The sequence below is a fragment of the Pleuronectes platessa genome, chromosome 4 (genome assembly GCF_947347685.1).
Source record: "Pleuronectes platessa chromosome 4, fPlePla1.1, whole genome shotgun sequence".
NCBI classification, from domain to species: Eukaryota; Metazoa; Chordata; class Actinopteri; order Pleuronectiformes; family Pleuronectidae; genus Pleuronectes; species Pleuronectes platessa.
Window position 1 is genome coordinate 27120813 of NC_070629.1, and position 21432 is coordinate 27142244.

Here is a 21432-nt window from a genome sequence, read left to right on the forward strand (position 1 = left end):
TCAGGAGTACATACCGGCACACAGGGGCAACACACACACTGAGTCACATTATGAGTGGCTGTGAGAAAATACAAACAATTTGGATCAGCCTATTATTTCTACCATAGCTTTGACTCATGTGTGTGAGTGTGTGTGTGAGTGTGTCTGTGTGTGTGTGTGTGTGTGTGTGTGTGTTTGTGTGTGTGTGTGTGTGTGTGTGTGTGTGTGTTGTATAAGTCCCTTCATGTTCTTTGCTCTTGTTTAAGACAAACAAGTCCCCTCCCCTGAATAGGAGACAAACTGGTTCATACACTTTGAACACAAACCAGTTCAGTGAGTGGCCTCACGTGCAGGCTGCCTGGGTAACAAACCACTCTGAGCACTTTACCTTTCAGCAGAATTCTTAATATAAATCATCTCATGCTTGAGTAACATCCGGTGTTATCTGAGGACTCTCAGTTCACCACTGGGACGTTTGAATCCGGCCCGGCATCGCCCATTAACCTCACAACTTGGGGGGAAAAGGAGACGTCTTGAACATTCAGAAAATATTATTCATCGCTTGTTTATTAAGTTATTAATAAAGAAACTGTCAAACACGGGTCTGAGCATTCGTCTGTATTGAATTCTGGCACCGCGTTTGTTGACATATGGATCACAAATGACGTTAAGTTGAATTGAATTACAAACATGTCATAACATTTTGAATAACTTGACTTTGGGCCTGTCTCCTCTCACAGACCCCTGGGGATCCACGAAGCACAGCTGGACAGATGTGGAATGCAACACAAGCATTGGACCGACTCGTCATTAATCTGATACAATCAATAGAAACAGGACATTTCTCTCGCTCAGAGGCAGAGGGACCTCGAGGAGAGGATCCAGGAGGTGTCATGTGGCAGCACCACTGTGTTCCTCTTAACAGATGGGGGAGCCATTGTTTCACATGTTGGAACACTCATGCCCCCTCCAACACCCACACTCCAGAGCACACGCACTTTTCTACTTTATTCATTTAACCTACTTTAAGTCCATGTAGTTTTGAATTGATTAGTATCCTGGAATACATTTTTAATAACTTTAATTTAAAGTTCAGAATGATGAAACTCAAAAACTTGAAAAAGGTCAATATAAAAGTTAGAATTAGGATCATTTTGTTACTATAAAAACGTTTTTTTCCATCTTAATTACCTCTATCCAGTTTTAAAGAATGATTTTTTGAATGTATGTCCAAGGCCATTGAAGCAGACCCAGTTGCACACATGCGTATGTAAATTTGGTGGCGCACACATGGCGCACAAAGCCAAAGATAGAGTAACAAATCAGGAATTTCCCTCCTGCCACTCCTGAGAGCGCACCAGAGGACACAAGTTACGCGTAAGGCGCTTCTCATCGGGAGAGGAGACGAACTGCAGGCAGCTAGTTCACAGATTTTAACTTTCTTTTGGTCCAGATTATCATCATCAGTTCACACGTTTCCGGATATTTCTTCCTTTCGGGACATTACAGTGTCTGGAAAAGTGTGATTTCTGTGCCTTTACGCGTCTGGATCCATCCGCTGTGCGCGCTGGCTGCTTTTATAAACTTTGGTGGATTACTTTACGCGCTGCAGGAATGAAGAAGGAAGATTTTCCACTTTTGCTTTCGTGACTTTTCTTTTTGTGTTTTTTCCCCCGTGTTTCCAGACTCTGAGCTGCTGAGTTTCTCGATGGCGTAGGGGTCTCGCTCGATACTTTTCCTGAAACACCTCGAGGAAAAAGAAAAACGGATTTCTCGTTCCCAACATCTGGATCATGTGCGTGGACGTGTTTGAAATACAGTGAAACAAACTCCACCACCATCTCGAGTTTATTTTGGAGGAGTAACGACGGCGTCTAGAAGGATGCTGCTGCTGCGTGTACAATGGAAGTGAAGAAGTGTTTTGCTGCTGTGGTTGCGCTGGTTTGTCTCTTCTCTTGCTCCAGTTTCAGCCAAGAGCTCAACCCCAAAGGCAGGAATGTTTGCAAAGCACCGGGGTAAGCATCGCTTCACTGCGGGAGAAGATGTATTCTTTTATTTCCCTGTTGTTGTAAATGTGTTTAAAAGTTTTCCTTCTGACATTTTCAGCCTTATTGTCCCTTAATTCAGGATAAAACTTTATCAAAGACATCCACTCGGAGTTGGAGTCACATTTGAAATAAACAGAATCATTTCATTCCTTCCACTTTCCTCATTTAGTTGAAGATAAAGTGTTTTCACACTGCAGCGTTGGCCTCATGCACGAATAACGGTTCTCCCCATAGAGTCAGTAACTTGTTGTGAAATCAATCTCTGACTTTATTCTATAACCGCACGTTATATTCTTACAATATAAGTAAGTGTAAGTTACACAGATTTTTTTACTTTGACCTATTTGTTCCTCTATAACATGTTCATTGTGTAGCGTGCAGGAGGAGGAGGAGTCCACTGGAGAAAGCAGCTATACAGATGTGTGCATCTGGAACGAGGAGGGGTTTATTGCTCTGTAGGGGGCGCTCTTCTCGAGCTTCACAGTATTCGTGGCACCATCAGATGACACGATGAGGTTTTAGGGAAGTTTTAAAGAAATGTTTTGAGGAACATAATTCTGCAGTTTGGGAAAGAAAAGATCAAAATTGACATATTTTCTTATTCTTAGAAAGATTAAGGGCATCATAGAGGATGTGGTGAAGAGTTGAGTTGATCTTTTGCAGATTGTATATGTTGTATTTGAATATGATGTTTCAGGACTCTGCTGTAAAAGAGAGCGGACATTAAGGGAGTAAAGGGACAATGGATTTTGGCTAACAGCGGATATTTCAGCATTAAGATCAAATATGTGGTCAATATAGGTCAAATATTGATTTCACAAGGAATCTACGTATCTGGAGAGGCTACCCTTTAAAGGCTGATGCATCCAGAACGTATTTCTTGACAACCTCCAGGAATAAAACTGAGCCTCTGGTTACTCGTGTAAAAGAAGAAAACATCCAAGTCCACAATTACCGACTGCAGGATCCAAGTTTGTTGCACAGACGGCTATAAATTGTGAAAGTGTGCTCAGCAAGAAGCAGCAAATATTGTCCAGACCTTATTCTCCAATATGCTATAACAGATGTGTGATAGGAAACCATGTGCACATTGAAGAAGCCCTTGTTTCCTGGATCTTAACCTCTTTCACAGACTTAAGGGCAGATGGGAGTGAAAACTGAAATAAAAAAAGATAATAGTATTTCCTGTGCAGCCACAATTGTTGGAGGGAAGCAGAAAAAGAGCTTATCTGAAAAGCAACACGCTACATTTAGGATCAAATGCAAAGTCATCTGGAGTTTTTTTTTTTTAAGTAATTTACTAGAAAAGATACTTCCTATATTTGTTCTTCATGAAGTCTTCACCATGGTATTTATAGTACTTTCACTTCCACTGCTCTACAAGTTTGACATCTTGCCCTCCTTCCAGCGTTTAACATCCATCGCGGTGAACTCTCCACTCTCCCCTCACTTGTTTTTCACATTACGCCCATTATGTCTTATTTTCTCGAATGAATAGAAGGAAGTAGTTCAGCATTTATCGTCACTACTCAGCGTTTCCAGTGTGCCGTCACATTGCAAAATCAGCTGCTGAATCCAGCTGGAACGGCAATAAAACGACTCGATGATTCCTTCAACACTGATTGTTTTCCAGCTCCTTAAAAAAAAAATGACTGTGAACAAATAAAGCTGTTCGCCATGTGATGTTTTGAGCTGCGATGCAGAGAAATCTGTTTCTGAATCAGTAGAATCCTTGGAAAACGTGGTACATTCAATGATAAATGGCAAACAGGGCCGCAGCTTTTAAAATAGCTCCACAGTGAATGTAATCTTTGTCCTTGTGTGCTGCTGCCACGGATTGGCTGCGTGTCAAAGGGTCAACAAGGGTCAACTCCTTACATTGTACCTGGAGTTCGTCAGAATTTGCAGCAGCTGAGCCGTTTAAAGCTGAATCCAGTGTCATGTTAGATAGATAAAGCTCATTCCCTCATAGGAAGGGAAAGCATGCAGAGGTTAGGCCTGTGATCTCCACCCCGCGCCTCTTTTAGAGAACACCCTCGCTCCCCTGCTCGTTGACCGAGAGCAGCCAGCCGTCCTCAAACACTCCAGGGGCGGCTGACGCGTTGCAGGCCCCCCCCGCAGAGGTCACGGGCGTGGGAGGAAGGGAAGAAGCATCCTTCTTTCCCTGACAGGTCGAAAACGTGGCTGCAAAATAGATTCTATGAATATTCATGCGCCTCTCTTGCCCCCAACGGCTGTGGCTCAGCATCGGGAAAAATTACGCAAGCATGTGTTGAGCATATGCGTCATGTGCAAAACACACAGGTCTGCAGAATTCAGCCGGAGCCACATCAACAGAGATCAAGGAACAAGGAAACATGAGTCGGGCGTGGATGGAGCCACGCTCATGTGTTTGTTTTACTGTTTCTCAGTTCGGTGCTTTATCTTCCCCCTCTCATTTTGAATCTCTCCTCTCCCCAGGTCGTCAGGGGTGGCGTGCTGCAGTGGATGGGCGCAGCTGGCGGATGAGTGCCTGACACGTATGTGCCACACAGGGAGCAAACATGTATCATGACGGCTCAATGTGCAGATCAGTCGACTAACATGGCCTCCTCTTGTTCACCCCAGCGCTCTGTGAAGGAAACTTCACCTGCAAGGAGAACGAGGTGTGTGTCCGGCCCAATGAATGCCGCTGCCGTCACGGATACTTCGGAGCTAGCTGTGACACGAGTAAGGGGTTTTTTTGTTTTTACGTTTTTTTTAAATCCATATTTCTACCCTTTGCCTCTTGAATATGGTGTTAAAAGTTCAAGTTGTTAAAGAGTATCTACCAAACACCAATTTATAGCTCTTGAACTACAAAGTAAGTAGAATTTAGGCTGTGTATATAACCATAGACATCATGACTGCTCTCCAAAAGTGAAGCCAAATTATCTCATTCGCCACCTGGTCACATCGAGGACTCATAAATCCTGTCTCCTCCATGTTAGCAGACGGGAGGTGGACCAAGTAGTAATTTTCTTGTAAGTTTGGGTTTAGTTGGTTATTTGATGCTAGAAAATGCTGAAAACCAACTGGTGATTAGTAGAGTGTGTGTTGGCGAGGCCACACCCCCGCTGCTCCATCACTACATGCGAGATTTGGGCTCAAAATGCATCAGGTGGCAGCCACCATGTGCCAGATATTTGGGCTTCATTACCTGGATAGTGGGAGGATAAGGCCAAACTCTTTATTTGTATAATTCTTTAGTTAATGACAGAACACATACAAATCTTAAAGGGGAGCCAGGCTTGCGGGCTCCCCCTCGGCTAGGGGAGACCGGCTCCCCGGCTAGCGTTAGCTCGCGAGCTAACCGGGCCGGTGGAGCCCGGCTAGCGTTAGCTCGCTGCTGCAACCCGTCAGACATTTAAGTGGCCGCATAAACAAGGGACCCCTGGACACCTCTAAACGTTGACTCAATGGTGTGGAAGGATGCTGCTTCTGCACCAGCTCAAGCTCCCACTGCTCCCACTGCTCCCACTGCTCCCACTTTGGGGCTGCGCTGGGGAGCTGGGGCTCTCGCAGCCAGGCTCACCGGCGGTGAGGGGGGCGGGGCACTCAAAACAGGTCAATCTGAGGAAGGCTGTTTTAAATGATCCTTGTGGTATTTTGACCAAAATATGTTACAGACATTTCATTAAGACCCCAAGGAACCATATCAACTGTGGTAAAATTGGCATAATACAGTGCCTTGCATAAGTATTCACCCCCCTTGGACTTTTTCCCATTATGTACTGTTACTAACTGGAATTCAAATAGACTTAAATAAACTTTTTCCCGTTTGATCAACAAAACATGCATAGTACTTTGGAGGTGCAAAATAAATTTTATTGTGACACAAACAATAATGAGAACAAAAAAGTTGACATCTGTTGGGTGCATAAGTATTCACCCCCGTGTCAATACTTGGTAGAACCCCCTTTCGCTGCAATTACAGCTGCAAGTCTTTTGGGGTATGTCTCTACCAGCTTTGCACATCTAGAGATGGAAAGGTTTGTCCATTCTTCTTGGCAAAAAAGATGAAGCTCAGTCAGATTGGATGGAGACTGTCTGTGAACCGCAATCTTCAAGTCTTGCCATAGATTCTCTATTGGATTGAGGTCTGGGCTTTGACTGGGCCATTTTAAGACATTAACATTCTTTAATCCAAACCATTCCTTTGTAGCTCTGGCTGTATGTTTAGGGTCATTGTCCTGCTGGAAGATGAACCTCCGCCCCAGTCTCAAGTCTTTTGCAGACTGCATCAGATATTCTTCAAGGATTTCCCTGTATTTGACTCCATCCATCTTTCCCTCTATTCTGACCAGTTTCCCTGTATCTGCTGAAGAGAAGCATCCCCACAGCATGATGCTACCACCACCATGTTTCACTGTTGGGATGGTGTTCTCAGGGTGATGGGCAGTGTTGGGTTTTCGCCACACATAGCTTTTTGCATTGAGGCCAAAAAGTTCAATTTTGGTCTCATCTGACCAGAGCACCTTCTTCCACATGTTTGCTGTGTCTCCCACATGGCTTCTGTCAAACTCCAAACGGGATTTTTTATGGATCCCTTTCAACAATGGCTTTCTTCTTGCCACTCTTCCATAAAGGCCAGATTTGTGGAGTAGACGACTAATAGTTGTCCTGTGGACAGATTCTCCCCCCTCAACTGTGGATCTCTGCAACTCCTCCAGAGTAACCATGGGCCTCCTGGTTGCTTCTCTGATTAATTTTCTCCTTGTCCGACTCTTCAGTTTGGGTGGACGGCCTCCTCTTGGTAGGTTTGCGGTTGTGCCATATTCTTTCCATTTTCTTATGATGAATTTTATGGTGCTCAGAGATGTTCAAAGCTCTGGATATTTTTTTATAACCTAACCCTGCTTCATATTTCTCCACAACTTTATCCCTGACCTGTTTGGTGAGCTCCTTGGTCTTCATGATGCTGTTTGTTCAGTAATGATCTCCAACAAACTCTGAGTCCGTCACAGAACAGGTGTATTTATACTGAGATTAAATTGCAGACAGGTGGACCCTATTTACTAATTATGTGACTTGCAAATGTGACTTGTGAATGCAATTGGTCGCACCAGATCTTTGTTAGGGGTTTCACAGTAAAGGGGGTGAATACATATGCACTCAACACTTTTCAGATTTTTATTTGTAAATAATTGTGAAATCCATGTAATATTTCCCCCCACTTCCAAATGATGCACTATTTTGTGTTGGTCCATTACATAAACTCACGATGAAATAAATTTTAATCTGTGATTATACCATGACAAAATGTAGAAAAGTCCAAAGGGGGTGAATACTTATGCAAGGCACTGTATGTCCATTTTAAACTGTATCCTGATTACACCACTGTCTTTTCCACAGAGTGCCCTACCCAGTTCTGGGGCCCTGACTGCAAGGGGAAATGCAACTGCTTCCCCAATGGCCAGTGCGATGACTTGACCGGCGCTTGTACCTGCAACCACAACCGCTGGGGACCAAACTGCGAGAACGCGTGCATGTGCCAAAAGGGCAAATGTGATCAAGACACGGGCAAGTGCACGTGCCACCCCGGCGTCTGGGGCCCGCAGTGCAACAACAACTGCTACTGCAGCATCAACTCCATCTGTGACGCCATGACAGGCCGCTGCCAGTGCAGCCCGGGCTGGACGGGGAGGAACTGCGCGAGCCAGTGTAACTGTAACAATTCACCATGTGACCAGTTCACGGGACGCTGCCAGTGCCGGGAGAGGCTGTGGGGCCCGCGGTGTGAGCGGTACTGCCAGTGCATCCACGGCAAATGCAACCAGGCCGACGGCTCGTGTACCTGCACGCCAGGATACCGTGGGAAGTTCTGCAGGGAGCCGTGTCCCGCTGGATTCTACGGTCAAAACTGCAGGAACAGGTGGGGGGGAAGAGAACTTGGCCGAGAGCAAATGCACCATTTCAGAAAACACAGGAAACCTGCAGTTTTACAGATGCCTAATGTTCAGGTCCCTTGTCTGAGGCATGTTACGGTGCGGTTTTGTGGTCATGATAGGAAATAAGATTTGATATATGCTGCGGCTGATAACCTCTGAAATGTCTGGACACGCTACTTAATGGAGCAAGTAGAAAGTGAGATTTGGGAGTTGGTATTCACATTATCCCATAATCACCAGCCAACATATAAAAGCAATTCAGGTTAAGTGCTTTACCTTCCATGGTCTCCACACTACACAGCTGCTAGGAACCGAAGAGAACCCAGTGAGAGTTCAGTGTTGTTACTCTCCCTCTCTCTCTCACTAGCAGAACCATTTAAACCAAGCAAATACACATGTCTCTCATCACAGCTTCATTACAGTCGGACGAGATAGGGGTGTTTCTTATCTCGAGTGAACAAGATAAACAGAGAATTGTTCTCGCTGTTTCCTTTCGGCCGCCCACAGGTGCGGGCACTGCAAGGGCCAGCAGCCGTGCAAGGTGACGGAGGGCCGCTGCGTCACCTGCGACCGAGGCTGGAACGGGACGCGGTGCGACCAGCTCTGCTCCAAGGGCTTCTTCGGTGAGAGCTGCCAGGAGGTGTGTCCCACCTGCAGGGACGGACACCACTGCGACCCCATTCTTGGCAAGTGCTCGCACTGCAACCCCGGCTGGATTGGGGACCGGTAAGGAAAACACAAGGCGCAACTTGGAAATATGTGTGGAGCTTTATCATTTTGAAATGTTAAAAGCACAGTGGCAGCTCCTTTAACTAGTAGCCCACTGTTCCACCCTTTTTGTCAATGTAATAATCTCCATGACTCATACTTGTAATTTTTTGGAAATGACTATTTACGACATTGTTATTTGTCATAGGTGCGAGGTGCGCTGCCCCAACGGCACATATGGCGAGAACTGCGAGAACAACTGCAGCCACTGTTTTAACGGCATCTGTCATGTTGTCACCGGAGAGTGCCTGTGTGACCCGGGGTTTTATGGCACCTAGTAAGTCATGAGACACCTCATATCCAAAAAAACTCAATTTCTTTGCCCTTGGCGGCGCACGGTGCTCAGTGGGAAAAGGATTGATGCCTTTCATAATACATTTGTCACACACGTATACATCCTGGGAGTGGAGGGAGCGAGCCCGGGTCCTGAGGCATGTTTTTACAGTTACTGATAAAGTGCACTCTTGGAATAGAAAAGTTAAATTCCAGCAAACTTCCATCATTGAACAAAAAGAACAAAGCACCGGATCCTATCGATCACCTTTTCCTCTCTCTCTCTCTCTTTCTGCCTGTGTTGTATTTTGCACATCTGTCACTTGGGCTGGACATTAAACAGATGTTGTTTTTTCTTGTCTCTTCTCTGTATTCAAGCTGCAATATGACCTGTCAACCTGGCCAGTACGGAGTGAACTGCAACCAGACCTGCTCCTGCCACAACAAGGACTGTGATCCTGTGTCTGGAGCCTGCTACCTACGTAAGGGAACCCTCATTTGTTTTGCTCTGTGGTTAAGATGTTTTTACGAAACAGCAGAAACTAGTGTTTTTCTAGGTAAATCCCCTTTTTTCGAGACAAAACAAATATTTCTTGCTGCACGTACAAAACAACAGGACAAACCCTTTTTTTTAAAGTGTTTGTCCCAAAAAGCCAGATGCCTCAAGCGCTGCCTGGGTATTAAATGTCCAATAGCTGGCAGCAACAAACACGTCTATTCAGGTCAGTGTGTGTAGCAGGAGACTTTACGTAGCGGGGCCTTGATAGTGTTTCCAGACCCAGACCGGTGTCCTTTTTATGGCTGTGTTTGTTGGCCCAGTTCCTGTGCAGCTAGAGAGAGAGAGGGAGAGGAAGGAAGAAGAAAAAAGAGGTGGATGGCGTAAAGGAAGAGAAAACGAGGGAGTTAGAAGGGAGACAGAGAGTAGAGGAAAAGCCGTGGATGGTTTGGAAAGAGATGATGGGTATGAGATTATGATTGTGCAAAGGTAGCAGCGATTGTGGTCCATGGCCCCCCGCCCTCCACAAACCAGCAATAACAACACAACCAACCCACACTGCCCAACAATCCATCTCCGCCCTATTTGACAGTGCAAAGATCCACGGCCTGCTGCTGCTAACCCGTTAACCGATGGTTCGTGTCTTCTGTCCTTGCGAGGCGCCAAATGTTGTCCGCACATGCACCGCAGCACTTATCTTTGGGGTGCATCTCACTCAGTGGTTGAAGGAGGGGAGCTAATAAATCATCCTAGCCATGGCGAGGGGGTTTTCGGTAATGAGGGGGCGAGGGGGGGAGGAAGTTGCTCGCAGGAAATCGGCATTGAGAGGCTAAGTGCTCTCGTGTCTTGGGGGAGATAAGATTAATCGTGAATTATCCGTGTGGTGAGTTTCAGACTGTTGAAACCTCATTTCCTCGGAGATGCGCCACGTCAAAAATGCAGCCGCCGCGAATCAATTACTAACGCAACGCCGTGCTCCGTCTTTATTAGCCACGCAAACTAACGCATTAATAACAATTACACACAGTGAGCCGAGCCCCGTGTACTCGAGTCAACCGAGTGGAGTTTTCGAGTAAATCATTATAATCTACTACACGCCAAGGTTTCTGTAGCGATGACAGAGGAGGAGATTTGTTGAAACTGGCATGCAGAGCTTCCCCACGCCAGAGTGGCACACCCAGAGTTTCTCCACATCTCGTCTTTCAGAGCCCAACCAGCGGATGGGTGTGATTGCGGCTGGAACCCTGGTCTCCTTCTTGCTGATTGTCCTGCTCTCGCTGCTGTGCTGCTGCTGCCTGTGTCGACACAAAGACGACCACAAGTGAGTGACAGATATCCTCGCAGCACGAGGTCCACAGTGTTCCAGGAGATTTGAATAATGTGTCAAAGCTAGACGCTACCTTTTCTTGCTTTTTCTCACAGCTATGAAGTTGTTAAATGAATAAATACATAAAAAGTTGCATTTTAAGTCCTTTTTCTATATTGATGTTGCCGGGTTAGTAGCAATGTGAGCCGCCTGCGAGCCCTCGAAAGAGGCACCGGGCCAGGTCTAATATGGCTCTCTTTGCATGATTCATTTGGATTTCCATGGCATCATCCCTTTTTCAGTCCTAACCAAGACAACTCTACCAACAGCAAAAAAGCCAAGCGGATCCTGTGTGGACGATTCAGCCGAATCAGCACTAAACTCCCCCGTATTCCACTGAGGCGACAGAAACTGCCCAAAGTAGTCGGTAAGCCCCCGAAGTCTTTTTTTAAACATCCCACCACACGGCTGCCGGAAGCTGCTTTCACTAATGTAATCTTTCTCTTCTCCTGAACGACACGGTTTGCATGATACTTAGCTTTGTTCACACCCGATGCATAATTAACACAGTTGCTCAGATTGTGACATAACGATGGAGAAGATCTGAGGATATTTAAAAACCACGATTTCAGAGGCTTTTAAATGTTTTCAGGCAAACGCAGTAGAGACAATGACAGGGACGACTCTGGTGCTACCTTCGTCCGGCTCGTGGAGGATGAATAGGGTTGAAAAGTGTACGGTGGCTGCCAGGCGAGTGTGGGGTTTCATTTGAAAGGAATGCACTGGTTTTAGAGCCCCTTATTATTCTTGGCACCCTCAAATGCCATGTGTTCATATTATTACAACCCTAAAAACTGGGGCTTTTTTTTTTTTCCTTCCCATTTTTTCTTTGCTCGTTTCCATCATCTTTTTCTCGGGCTGAGGAGGAGGAGGAGGAGGAGGAGGAGGCCGTGTTATTAAAAGAAGGCCAGTGGTTGTCAGAGGGGCCCGGGTGGTGGTGAGTGACGCTCTATCAAAGGCAGCTCTGTTTGGGTGGACGCTGCAGCGCCATGTGGACGACTCGTGGTGTGTGACAGATCTGTCTGTGACCCCAGTCCTTTATGCAGCAGACACAGGAGATATGCTGATCTTTTACACCCCATCACACACAGTTTAACTTACGGCTGGTTTTTCTTCAGGGTCCATCTGCTGCCTTGCTCCTAACAGACGCTTCATGTCTTATGATGCTGGACAGTATAAATTATTATTCTTTGTTGTGACACTGCAGCCGGAGGGTAGAAGTATAGCAACTGTTATATTCTTTGGAAAAATATTTGAACGCAGGGAAACACTACTCTCGCTGTACAAATAAATTAACCATTTTATACCGATATATATTTTTCAAAGATATGTTCTGGGCAGTCAGTTGTTATTGGATAGGACCAGACCTCAGTGTGAAAGGGTCAAAGAGCAAGGGAGACACGGCTGCTGCAGAACTCCAAGTTCTCCATACATGCAAGTTTTTTGAATTCACGATTTGAAGTGAAAGATCGAGTATGTTTCACCTTGACAGATGTTTGGGATGACATTTAAAATAATAAGGCAATCACAACAGTTGAGCAAAAGTTAAGCTGGAATATTTTCTTTGTTGTAAAACACATTCCGTGGTTTTGAATTCCCAAATCTGATGATTTACTGCTTTCTGTCAGATTTGGATGATTGTAAACAGAATATCTTTCGACTGTTGCTCAGACGAAACATACATTACGAAGGCATCAACTTGGAACTCTTGTATTTTCCAGAGCTTCCTGTAGATTAGAACATCAACACATTGTCATTTTGAAGTGACCAAGACGTGGAAGCAGTTAACAACATGGTGCCCTGGTTTCCATTTCGTTGTGTGAGCAGCACGTGTCTCCTCAGTTTATCAAGTTGATTACTTAAGCTGGAGTCTGCCACCGTTATATATCTTAGCTCTAAATACAACACTCAGACAGAGTTGCCTTTGTCACGATGACAGAGTGGGACATTAATGTATTTGACAAGAGCCGGACCATGTGAAGACCATGTGCCAGAGGCATGACATCATCCAGTCAAAGGCCAGGATTGACAAAAGACCTTGTACCAATCAGATTCAAGAGCAGACATCAATTCCCGGGTCACTTATAACAACTGATGCCTGTCTGTCGTCTCTCCCCTGGTTTGTCCTGTGTAAACCTCTGCTCCTCTGCTTTCTGTCCGCCTGCCCACAGAAGCTCGGTCTGCCAACGTTAAGAGAGTCTGAATCTGACTGGAAGCTGCACAGTCCTGCACACACACACATTCCAGAGGGGGCCCGATGGGGCTGGAAACAGGAAGTGGTCAAATTTACCCCAGCCCGTGTCAGAACTGTGATTTATCCACACCAGGGTCACTGGCAACAGATGTGGCAAGAGAATATGAAGAAAAAAATGAAAAAAGGGGGAAGCAAGACGGACGTCAACTTTCAAGTCTTTGTTGACATAGCTATAGGCTCAGAGAAAGAACTACATGAACACACTGTCACCTATATTCCTATATTCGCCTTTTGGCCAAAGCAGAAGTGTGTGCGTGTAAGTTTGGTTTTCTGTTGGCTCCACGCCCGACACATTCAGGTCTGTTCGGCATTCCTTGCATCCTCTTAGCTTCCCCATGGACGAGAGCAGCACCACCTGCTTTATTCATCTTTATTTATCCTGCAAAAAGTTGGCCGGGTTTTGCAAAAAGTGTTTTGCAGCAACTCCGATTCACTTTCATCCAGTTCTGCCCAATAAAAGCGGGTGAAAAGAAAAGCTTTCTCACGCTATAACGTCGTTTGGATGAACCATATTAAAAATTGGCCGTAGTTTTAATAGGGTGAACTAATGCTACAGCTATGTATATGTGTAAATAATGATCAGTGAATCTGTTTAAACTCACTTATTTAGACAATGCAGTCCAGTAACTCTGTCACGGGCTATTTCAGGCTCAAACATGTTGATTCTTATTATTATTGGCGGATAGCGTTCCCATTCAGTGTCCAGATTTCCACAGCTGGATCAGACATTTGAACCGGCAGCCTTCTTATTCCAACCCAGCTCTCTAACCTCCACACTTCCAAAAGGCCCCAGGTCTTCAGACGCGTCCCCCCCCCCCCCACTGAGCAACTGTGGCGGTGGAGCTCCGCAGCTGGGACACGTCAATAAGGCCCTGTTGTGTGTCGGGCCTCCCAGTATAGGGGAGGGATCACAGTGGCATCCAGTCTGCGGCGCAATCTGCTCCGCTAGACCCTCAGTCTGGAGGGAGAAGCTTTCAAGGGCAGCAGTTGTTCACCAGCGTGTACAAGTAATGTTGCAAAATGCCCATGTGTTAGCCTGTTGACTAACTTAACAGGAGTCTTAACATAGGTCAGATGCTCCACATTCCTCAGCCCCTGAGAGCAGCCTTACAGCAGCAGGCAGAAAGGTAGAGACTAAGTGAAAGTCAGTGTTCATAGGCCGGTTGGAATGGGCTCTTTGTTTGGCCTGTGCTGGTTGCTGCTTTTCTTTTCTGACACTTTTAGCTGCAGCAAGTGAAGACCGGCTTCAGGGCTCAGTCCACAGAACCCTGAAGCTTCACCCCCTCTTCTGCACAAAGAGCCGTTCACCCGTTTACTAAAAGTCCGGTGAAGCTCGGCTCAGTACCCAGAACCTGAACCGGAGAACCAGTTGTCTCTATCAGCGTCTGGGTTGAGGCAGATAAGATGAAGAGTTCTCAAGATATGTGTTCCACATACAGACAGACAGACGGATATCTGGAAACATTAGATAGATTGTTATAGCTCTTCCACACCCACAGAAAGCTGGTTTGCTACGTACAGTTAATCCCATGAGTAGGAGCTATATGGAAAATGCATGTTGTGGCTATGTGTTTACTTATGTAGAGAGAGCAGGAAGAGGATGTCTTTAAATAAGCCCACAGACGTGTGCCCTTGGATAGAAATACCCTCCACACGAATCCAAAGCCCTTGTTACTTTGGTCGTTGTTTTCTCTTCTGCACATCTGCACATGCTTTTCATAGACATGTTGCACCTGTGTTGACATTATCCACCCGACAAGTTACACAAAGACACGAGACTCTCAAACGTAAACATGTAGTTCAGAGGTTTAGATTACATGTAAGAAAATATTTCAGTTATATATAACAGTTTTATCAGTGTAGCAATAAAGATTAACCCAATTTCTCAGTTCTCAGCAAATCAGCAAGACAACAGATATTCTATCTGAGGCTGTAAGAGCCAAAATCTGGAGAACTAGATAAAACTCAACAGCATCAAGGGAAAACTACAAAGCAAGGTCTTTGAAAAAACACACACACACACACACACACACACAGAAACACACACGCACCCTTTATAACCCACTTCTGATTTGACCATGACTAAATCTGTTTGCTGTCATATGGTGCGAGGCAGAAGAATGGACACAGGAATTCAAGAGAGAGAAACACATCAGACAGATTTACGATGAAAAATAAACCAGATGTGCTCAGTTTACGCTGAATGGTGAGAAGAGCCTCTAAACCGATCATGTGCTTGTGTTGTATGTTTCTGAATTGGTGTTGAGATCGAGCCTTTCTTGTGTTGTTGCACTTCAGAATTCATCTTTATCGAGCTGCGTGAAATCTCAGTGACACAGGCTTCGTTTATACTCGTATCACAGAGTATCATCAGCGGTTCTGCAAGTCACCAGGTCTGTGAGAAACCCCTGCAGACATTTTCTTAAAGTAGGTCGTCTTTTCAGATACAGTCAAACAACAACAGCCGAGGAGCTTGAGTTTGTTCCCTGGCCGCGGTGCAGGTACAGTCGGGGGATTCCTCACACGGGAGGGTTTATCTGAGGTCCAAACAAACGGACAGACCCACGTGACCTCGGGCACAGAGCGGCGTCTGATGTGGTCGGTCAAATCGAGGTTGACGCCCAATGCGGTTTAGGCCAAAAGTGTGCGTGCCAGATGGGAAGATAAAAAAACCGCGAGTATCCGTCACAGACCGCAGCTGTCCCGAGACTGAAGGGTCAGCGGAATCCTGCTGTGTCTGAAGGGGAGGATGGAAAAGAGCAAGAGGGAGACAGGGAGAGAGAGAGAGAGAGAGAGAGAGAGAGAGAGAGAGAGAGAGAGAGAGAGAGAGAGAGAGAGAGAGAGAGAGAGAGAGAGAGAGAGAAACATGACTTGACCTACATATCGGAGCAGGAGAGGACTGCGTGGAAGATGATGAAAGAATCCAGTTACGGCCCATTGTGCTCGTATTTAAATATTTGAGAAGAACACAATGAGGGATGAGATGAGCGTGTCCTCATTAGCTTCATTATTATCTCACTCTCAAAAAGAAATGCTGAACCATCACACGTAGAAATCATATATTTTTAAGCCCTCTCTGCTTCCACTTTAATGACATTTAACTGGAATTGAATCTCGATTTCGTGGAATTTCCATTCAGTAGTTGAGTCAAAACACAACCCTCTACGCGGAGTTAAATAACGATTTAGCAAACTACTATTTATACCTCATCAGCTTTATGTGGCATTTTTAAAAAGGGCACAGAGTCGGATCTCTTTGTTTCCTGGTAGTCTGGGTCACAAGACCTTCCAAATCAATGATGTCTTGGGTAAATTGAGAATTTCTGTCTCATATAATGGTTTAAAAAAACTCTGATCACTTCAGCTTTTTGACATCAGAATATAAAAGTACTCCACAGCTTCTAGGAAGGCGTCTGCTTCTCTTGCTCTCAATAAACCCAATACTGTTGCTGTGTCTGTTAACTCACATGCAAAACCAATAAAAACCCAATTTTTCCGCAGACTCACTTAAACCAACATTTCTACGACTCCGCTGCAGTTGTGAGAGTGAGTGAGAACAGACTGTTGTTCTTGTAACTCGGTACAATACCCTCTGGCTGACCTTTTGGCTTCTGCGTTTGTTTTCTGTTCCCAGTAGCCCACCATGACCAGGAGAACACCTTCAACTGCAGCTTCATCGAGCCCCCCTCAGTGGTCGAGGAGCCCTCCCCCTCGTCCTGGTCATCCCAGGAGTCCTTCTCTTCCTTTGAGAGCAGAGACGAGGGGCCGGTCTACTCTGTGCCCCACGAAGGTGAGTCACCGTTAGAGTAAATAAACAGTTTAATTATCTGGAATGATGCACATAAAGGGATAATTGGCCTTTGGCATGAAGGAGCATTCGCACTGTGCCAGGCTGTGACGTCCCCATTGCTCCTAATGTCATTACAGAGATAGCCTGGCTCTTTATCATGGGCCATCGAGGTCTAGGTTTTGCTTAGAGAACAGAGGGAGTATAAACAGGAAATGGAATAGTCAAGTCAGCATATGGCGCAAATCCAAACACTGACAAACCTCTGGAAGTTTAGTGGGAAACACCCATTCCATCAGTTTCTATTCTGGAAGTCTGACAGTGTAAGTCAGGTATTTTGTTTTAATGTGTGTTTGGAGGATGTTTGTTTCGTGCTTTGATTGAGTTCTCATTTTCCTCATGAGCGGTTCAAGGGCTTTGAAAACAATTGATTGCGAGCAGAAAGCAGCCTGCACAGAATCATTACTGTAAACATCATGAAAGGGCTTTGAATTAGATTTGCAAAGATAGGATCTTTAGCACTGGAACCGCTCCAGCTCTCAAGTATGTGTTTACACAAATTAGCAAATAAACAGAGATCACTCTTTAATAACAGGGAGGGGGGCTTCTCTGGTGGGGGAGGAAATTATGTTGCATGAAAAATAATAATACACAAATTTGAGTATTATATTGATAAACAATAGTCATTGTCCAGTGGTTATTATGGTGTAACATTGAACATGAGGTAGTGTTTCCACACTGAGAGAAGCACTGAGTCATTTAACAGCATTAGTCACCATAAACTAATGGTTATACCAAACCACAGTATATTGATTCGGTTTGTTTTTATTGCTCATGAACTGAACCTCAGATTCATTTGAAGATGAATGCGTCACTTCTTACATTAAGATAATTTCACACAATCTAATACATAATCTGTGATCTGCGATTGATCCACAGAGTCGGTGACTGAAAGCAAAGAGAAGTGCAGCCCCAGCCCAGATGCTGTCCCTAATGATGAGGATGCCGGGGAGTACACCTCCCTTAAAGACACCAGTGTCACCAAAGCAGAAGGCAGCGAGCTGCCCCTGATCAAGTCTTCTGACAGTGAGGGGTCCACCAGCGGTTCGGAGTCCACTACTGCGGCTCTCTACGCCCGCATCGCCCGCCTCTCCAAGTCCAAAGAGGATGATGGTAGCGGCAGGGATGGGGAAGGCGCTCCTACACCGGACTCCAAGCGCAACGGAAAACCACCACCTTCACCTGGCAAGCCCAAACCGCGCCCTCCGGATCCGTCGACTAAGCCCAAGGTATCGTGGATACACAGTAATGCCACAGGGACTCCCCAGCCAGAGCAGCAGGGCCAGGGGGGGATCAAGGTGCTGACAGTGCCAAAGGAGAAAAAGAGGAGCTCGAGTGATGGCTCAGCCAAGAGTGAGGAGCATCAGAAGATGAAGGAGAGAAACCGTGAGCAGCAGAAGAAACAGGAGGAGAAGGAGGCAGACGCCAATGGTTCGCCGAGTAAACACAAACCTCTGCGAGGTAAGAAGTCAGGGGACGAGCAGAGCAGTCCCAGTCACATGGAGCACATTAACGGTGTCGTTCAGAATGCCCTGAAGAAGATCAGTAGCTTCCATAGCTCAACGTCTGAGAAGAAGAGCCCTGACAGTCCAAAGGAGACCCCCAAGGAGCCACCCAAGAGCCCGAAGGTCATCCATCCTCATATGAACTCGGAGGCTGCAACACTGCTGGCTGCTCAGCTCAAGGAGAAAACCCAAAGCATCAACAGGAATGAGGGGACAGGCCTGACGAAAACCAACGGCCTCTCCACACCCAAGGGAAACCGAGAGAAGCCCACACCTCCACAGAAAGCCAAGAGGAACCCCTCCGGTGGATTGTGCCAGCAGGGATCCAACAAGCCCCTGCTGCCCACCTCAAACAGCCTCCAGAAGATGGTGGCGCCCGTCTCCACCGACTTCGGGACCCCTGAAGCCAAGAGCCCGGAGAAGCAGGACTTGAACGGCTCAAGGTCAGGGGACCCAGCGCTGGATCCTACACCAAAGAAAACTCCAATAAAAAAGCCACCCAGGAAGAAAGGCAAGGAAGGTACTTTGGATACACCTGAAAGTAAAACCCCCCAGCAAAAGACCGCCATCATGCCACCACAGGTAGTGAAATAAGTGTTTTTTTTAAAGACAAATGGCACAAAGTTTGTGATGGATTTTTCGAAGGAGAACTCAAATGGATTTGTCGGGAGGAGAACCGCGTCGTTTTTCAATCGAGGAATAAACGTTTCCATGTGTGAGTGTGCTGTGACTTCAGGACCAGTCAAGAGTGAGAAATGCTTTTAAATCCAGGGCATATTGGTGAGTTGTATTATAATGACCTCTATACACCCTTTGTATTACATTTCAAGACTTTTTTTTTTTGTGTAACAACTGTGTATCTCACAAAGCAGCCTGTGGCTTGGCCGGAAAGAGACGTAAATCCATAGGTCATTCATCTCTGCAGTATGTCCACCACTATATTTATACATGGATTGCTTCTGAGGCTGCATAATTGTCATATGTCATGGAGGTGTCAGAAAAACCAGCTATTTTTTATGTACGTTCTCCACAGGTACTAAAGGTACTAAAAATAACGAGAAAATTTGGATCCTCTAAGGATTGCAAGCTATTGTTTGTTTTTCATGATTTTGTCATTAGAATGGACCAACCCGGCAAACACAGCTAGATAGAAGTTATAGTCCTCATTTTCACGTCAAGGCTATTCTTTGCAGATGACACTCTACTTAGCTTTGTGGTTTAGCAGATACATTTTCCTCGTTGCTATCTGGTTTCTTTCGTAAATGAAGTAAATTTGAACCCCAAAAACTTGTTACATGTTATGCTATATTCAATATTGCTCTCAAGGCTCTTCTCTTCAGAAATGAAGTATCTTGGGATGATTTCAAAGGAGTGTCTCTCTTGTGTTCAACCCTGACACGACTGGTATTTTGAAGCCCAAACAAGCGTTTTGATCTTTCTGCAAAGAAGGGGCTTTTTGAAACCTCTTTCATACTTATGCTAACACCAAATCACCAGAATGTGCTCTTACTGTAAGTTTTACTCAGTCAGCTAAACCACTAAACCAAAAATGAAACCCGAGCTGCCCTATGCCCCTTGCTTTATGTCATGCTTATAAATCACTCGGTTTATAACATCTGCAGTTTCCCTTCGCTGGATTTTAGAAAACCCACACACAATAGATTGTTTTGTTTAAGTTGGAAGTGTCCTCTACAGGTCAGGAGGCTCCTGTCATCTTTATTCGCTCTTTCAGTCGAGAACTCGGTCAGTATCACAGTTGGAGCTACTTCTTTTCTCACATGAATCTGTTTATGCCATCGGGGCATTGAGTATAAACAATAAAACTTGATGTTTGTCCCTTAAGGATCGTATTATTTGAAGCTAGAAGAGCTGTGCTGAAATTAACACGGTGCTTTCATTTGATTGTTCATAGGGTAAGACTATAAGACCACATGGTACTGTGCCTTGAGTGTTAAAATGTGGCTCAACTGAGGATCAGTCCAAGAGATGTCAGCCGAACGTGTGCCAACTTTTATTTCGAGTGTTTATCCCAGAATAAGTCGAACAAACAAGGCGGTTGGGTGGAACGTTTAAACTGGACTCGTTCAAGAGGACAATGCTTCTTTTTTCAGTTACTGGTGGACAGCTATTTAAAAAGTAGCACTTAAAACACGAGCTATGAGCAGTGGGTGAAGACAGTATGTGTTGGTATGTGTTGGGCTGAGGAATATTTTACATTCGCAGCGTATTTGAAAAAATGTCTTTGGTTTTATGTGTTTTTATCAAGGTACAACACATTTCTTTGGTTATTTTTTCAACGTTTTCTACTTGTATACATTGTGTACTTTTTTATTATCCTTGTAAGCTGTGCTTATATGAACTTCTCTTTTTTTTGTTCTTCTGTTTTCCTTGGTGTCGATGAACTGGCTTTCATGCTTCATTTGCTTTTCATTCCTATGTCACTTATTTTTGGCTCTGAATCAAACCTACATTATCAGTACTTCCCTCCTGTAAAGTTTACATTGGCTTTGTAATTGTTCTCTGTTGATGTTATTGTTTGTTTAACACTTAACTGCATGACGCAGAGTGTAATTATATGGCATTAATAGCTGCACAGGAAATCTGTAATCTTCTTGTCCTGTTTCTTGTTTCAGTCGTTATTATTGCCTCACATAAAAAAAAACATACAGAAAGGATTGTACAATACTACTATGATACCACTGTTGAAACAATTGCATATGGTTAAAACCCTTAAACATTGTGTAAAAATGAAGTAAGTGGCAATTTGTTAATCTGACTGGCCCGTGCCTGTTTAATAGGCTTACAGTGCATTTTTTTTAAAGATGGGCCTGAAAAGCTGCAAACTCGTTACCAACTGTAAGATATATTTTATCTTTTGTGGATTTGTTTTTTTTTTAGCATCTTTGATTTCCATTTGTGTATGGTCATTAAATTCATGGTGTTTCCTCATTTACTTCTTTGGAATAAAAAAAAAAAAGCAATACATGT

At 45.0% G+C, this 21432-nt stretch overlaps 1 protein-coding gene across 1 annotated transcript; it reads left to right on the forward strand.

The window, feature by feature from the left end:
• The first annotated feature begins 987 nt into the window (after positions 1–987).
• On the forward strand, positions 988–21393 carry scarf2 (scavenger receptor class F, member 2). The gene is made up of 11 exons (XM_053420948.1): positions 988–1994; positions 4488–4546; positions 4635–4736; positions 7401–7920; positions 8444–8662; positions 8853–8981; positions 9356–9459; positions 10680–10794; positions 11109–11206; positions 16727–16882; positions 17819–21393. The coding sequence occupies exons 1-11, from the start codon at positions 1882–1884 to the stop codon at positions 19036–19038; spliced, it is 2835 nt and encodes a 944-aa protein (XP_053276923.1). The 5' UTR covers positions 988–1881; the 3' UTR covers positions 19039–21393.
• The last annotated feature ends 39 nt before the right edge of the window (positions 21394–21432 follow it).

What these genes read in the sequence shown, in the direction of transcription:
- scarf2 (XM_053420948.1), top strand. Translation starts at nt 1,882, where the DNA reads ATGGAAGTGAAGAAGTGTTTTGCTGCTGTGGTTGCGCTGGTTTGTCTC. An exon ending in AATGTTTGCAAAGCACCGGG is followed by an intron (nt 1,995 to 4,487) that starts GTAAGCATCGCT and finishes TCCTCTCCCCAG; the next exon opens with GTCGTCAGGGGTGGCGTGCT. An exon ending in GAAACTGCCCAAAGTAGTCG is followed by an intron (nt 11,207 to 16,726) that starts GTAAGCCCCCGA and finishes TTCTGTTCCCAG; the next exon opens with TAGCCCACCATGACCAGGAG.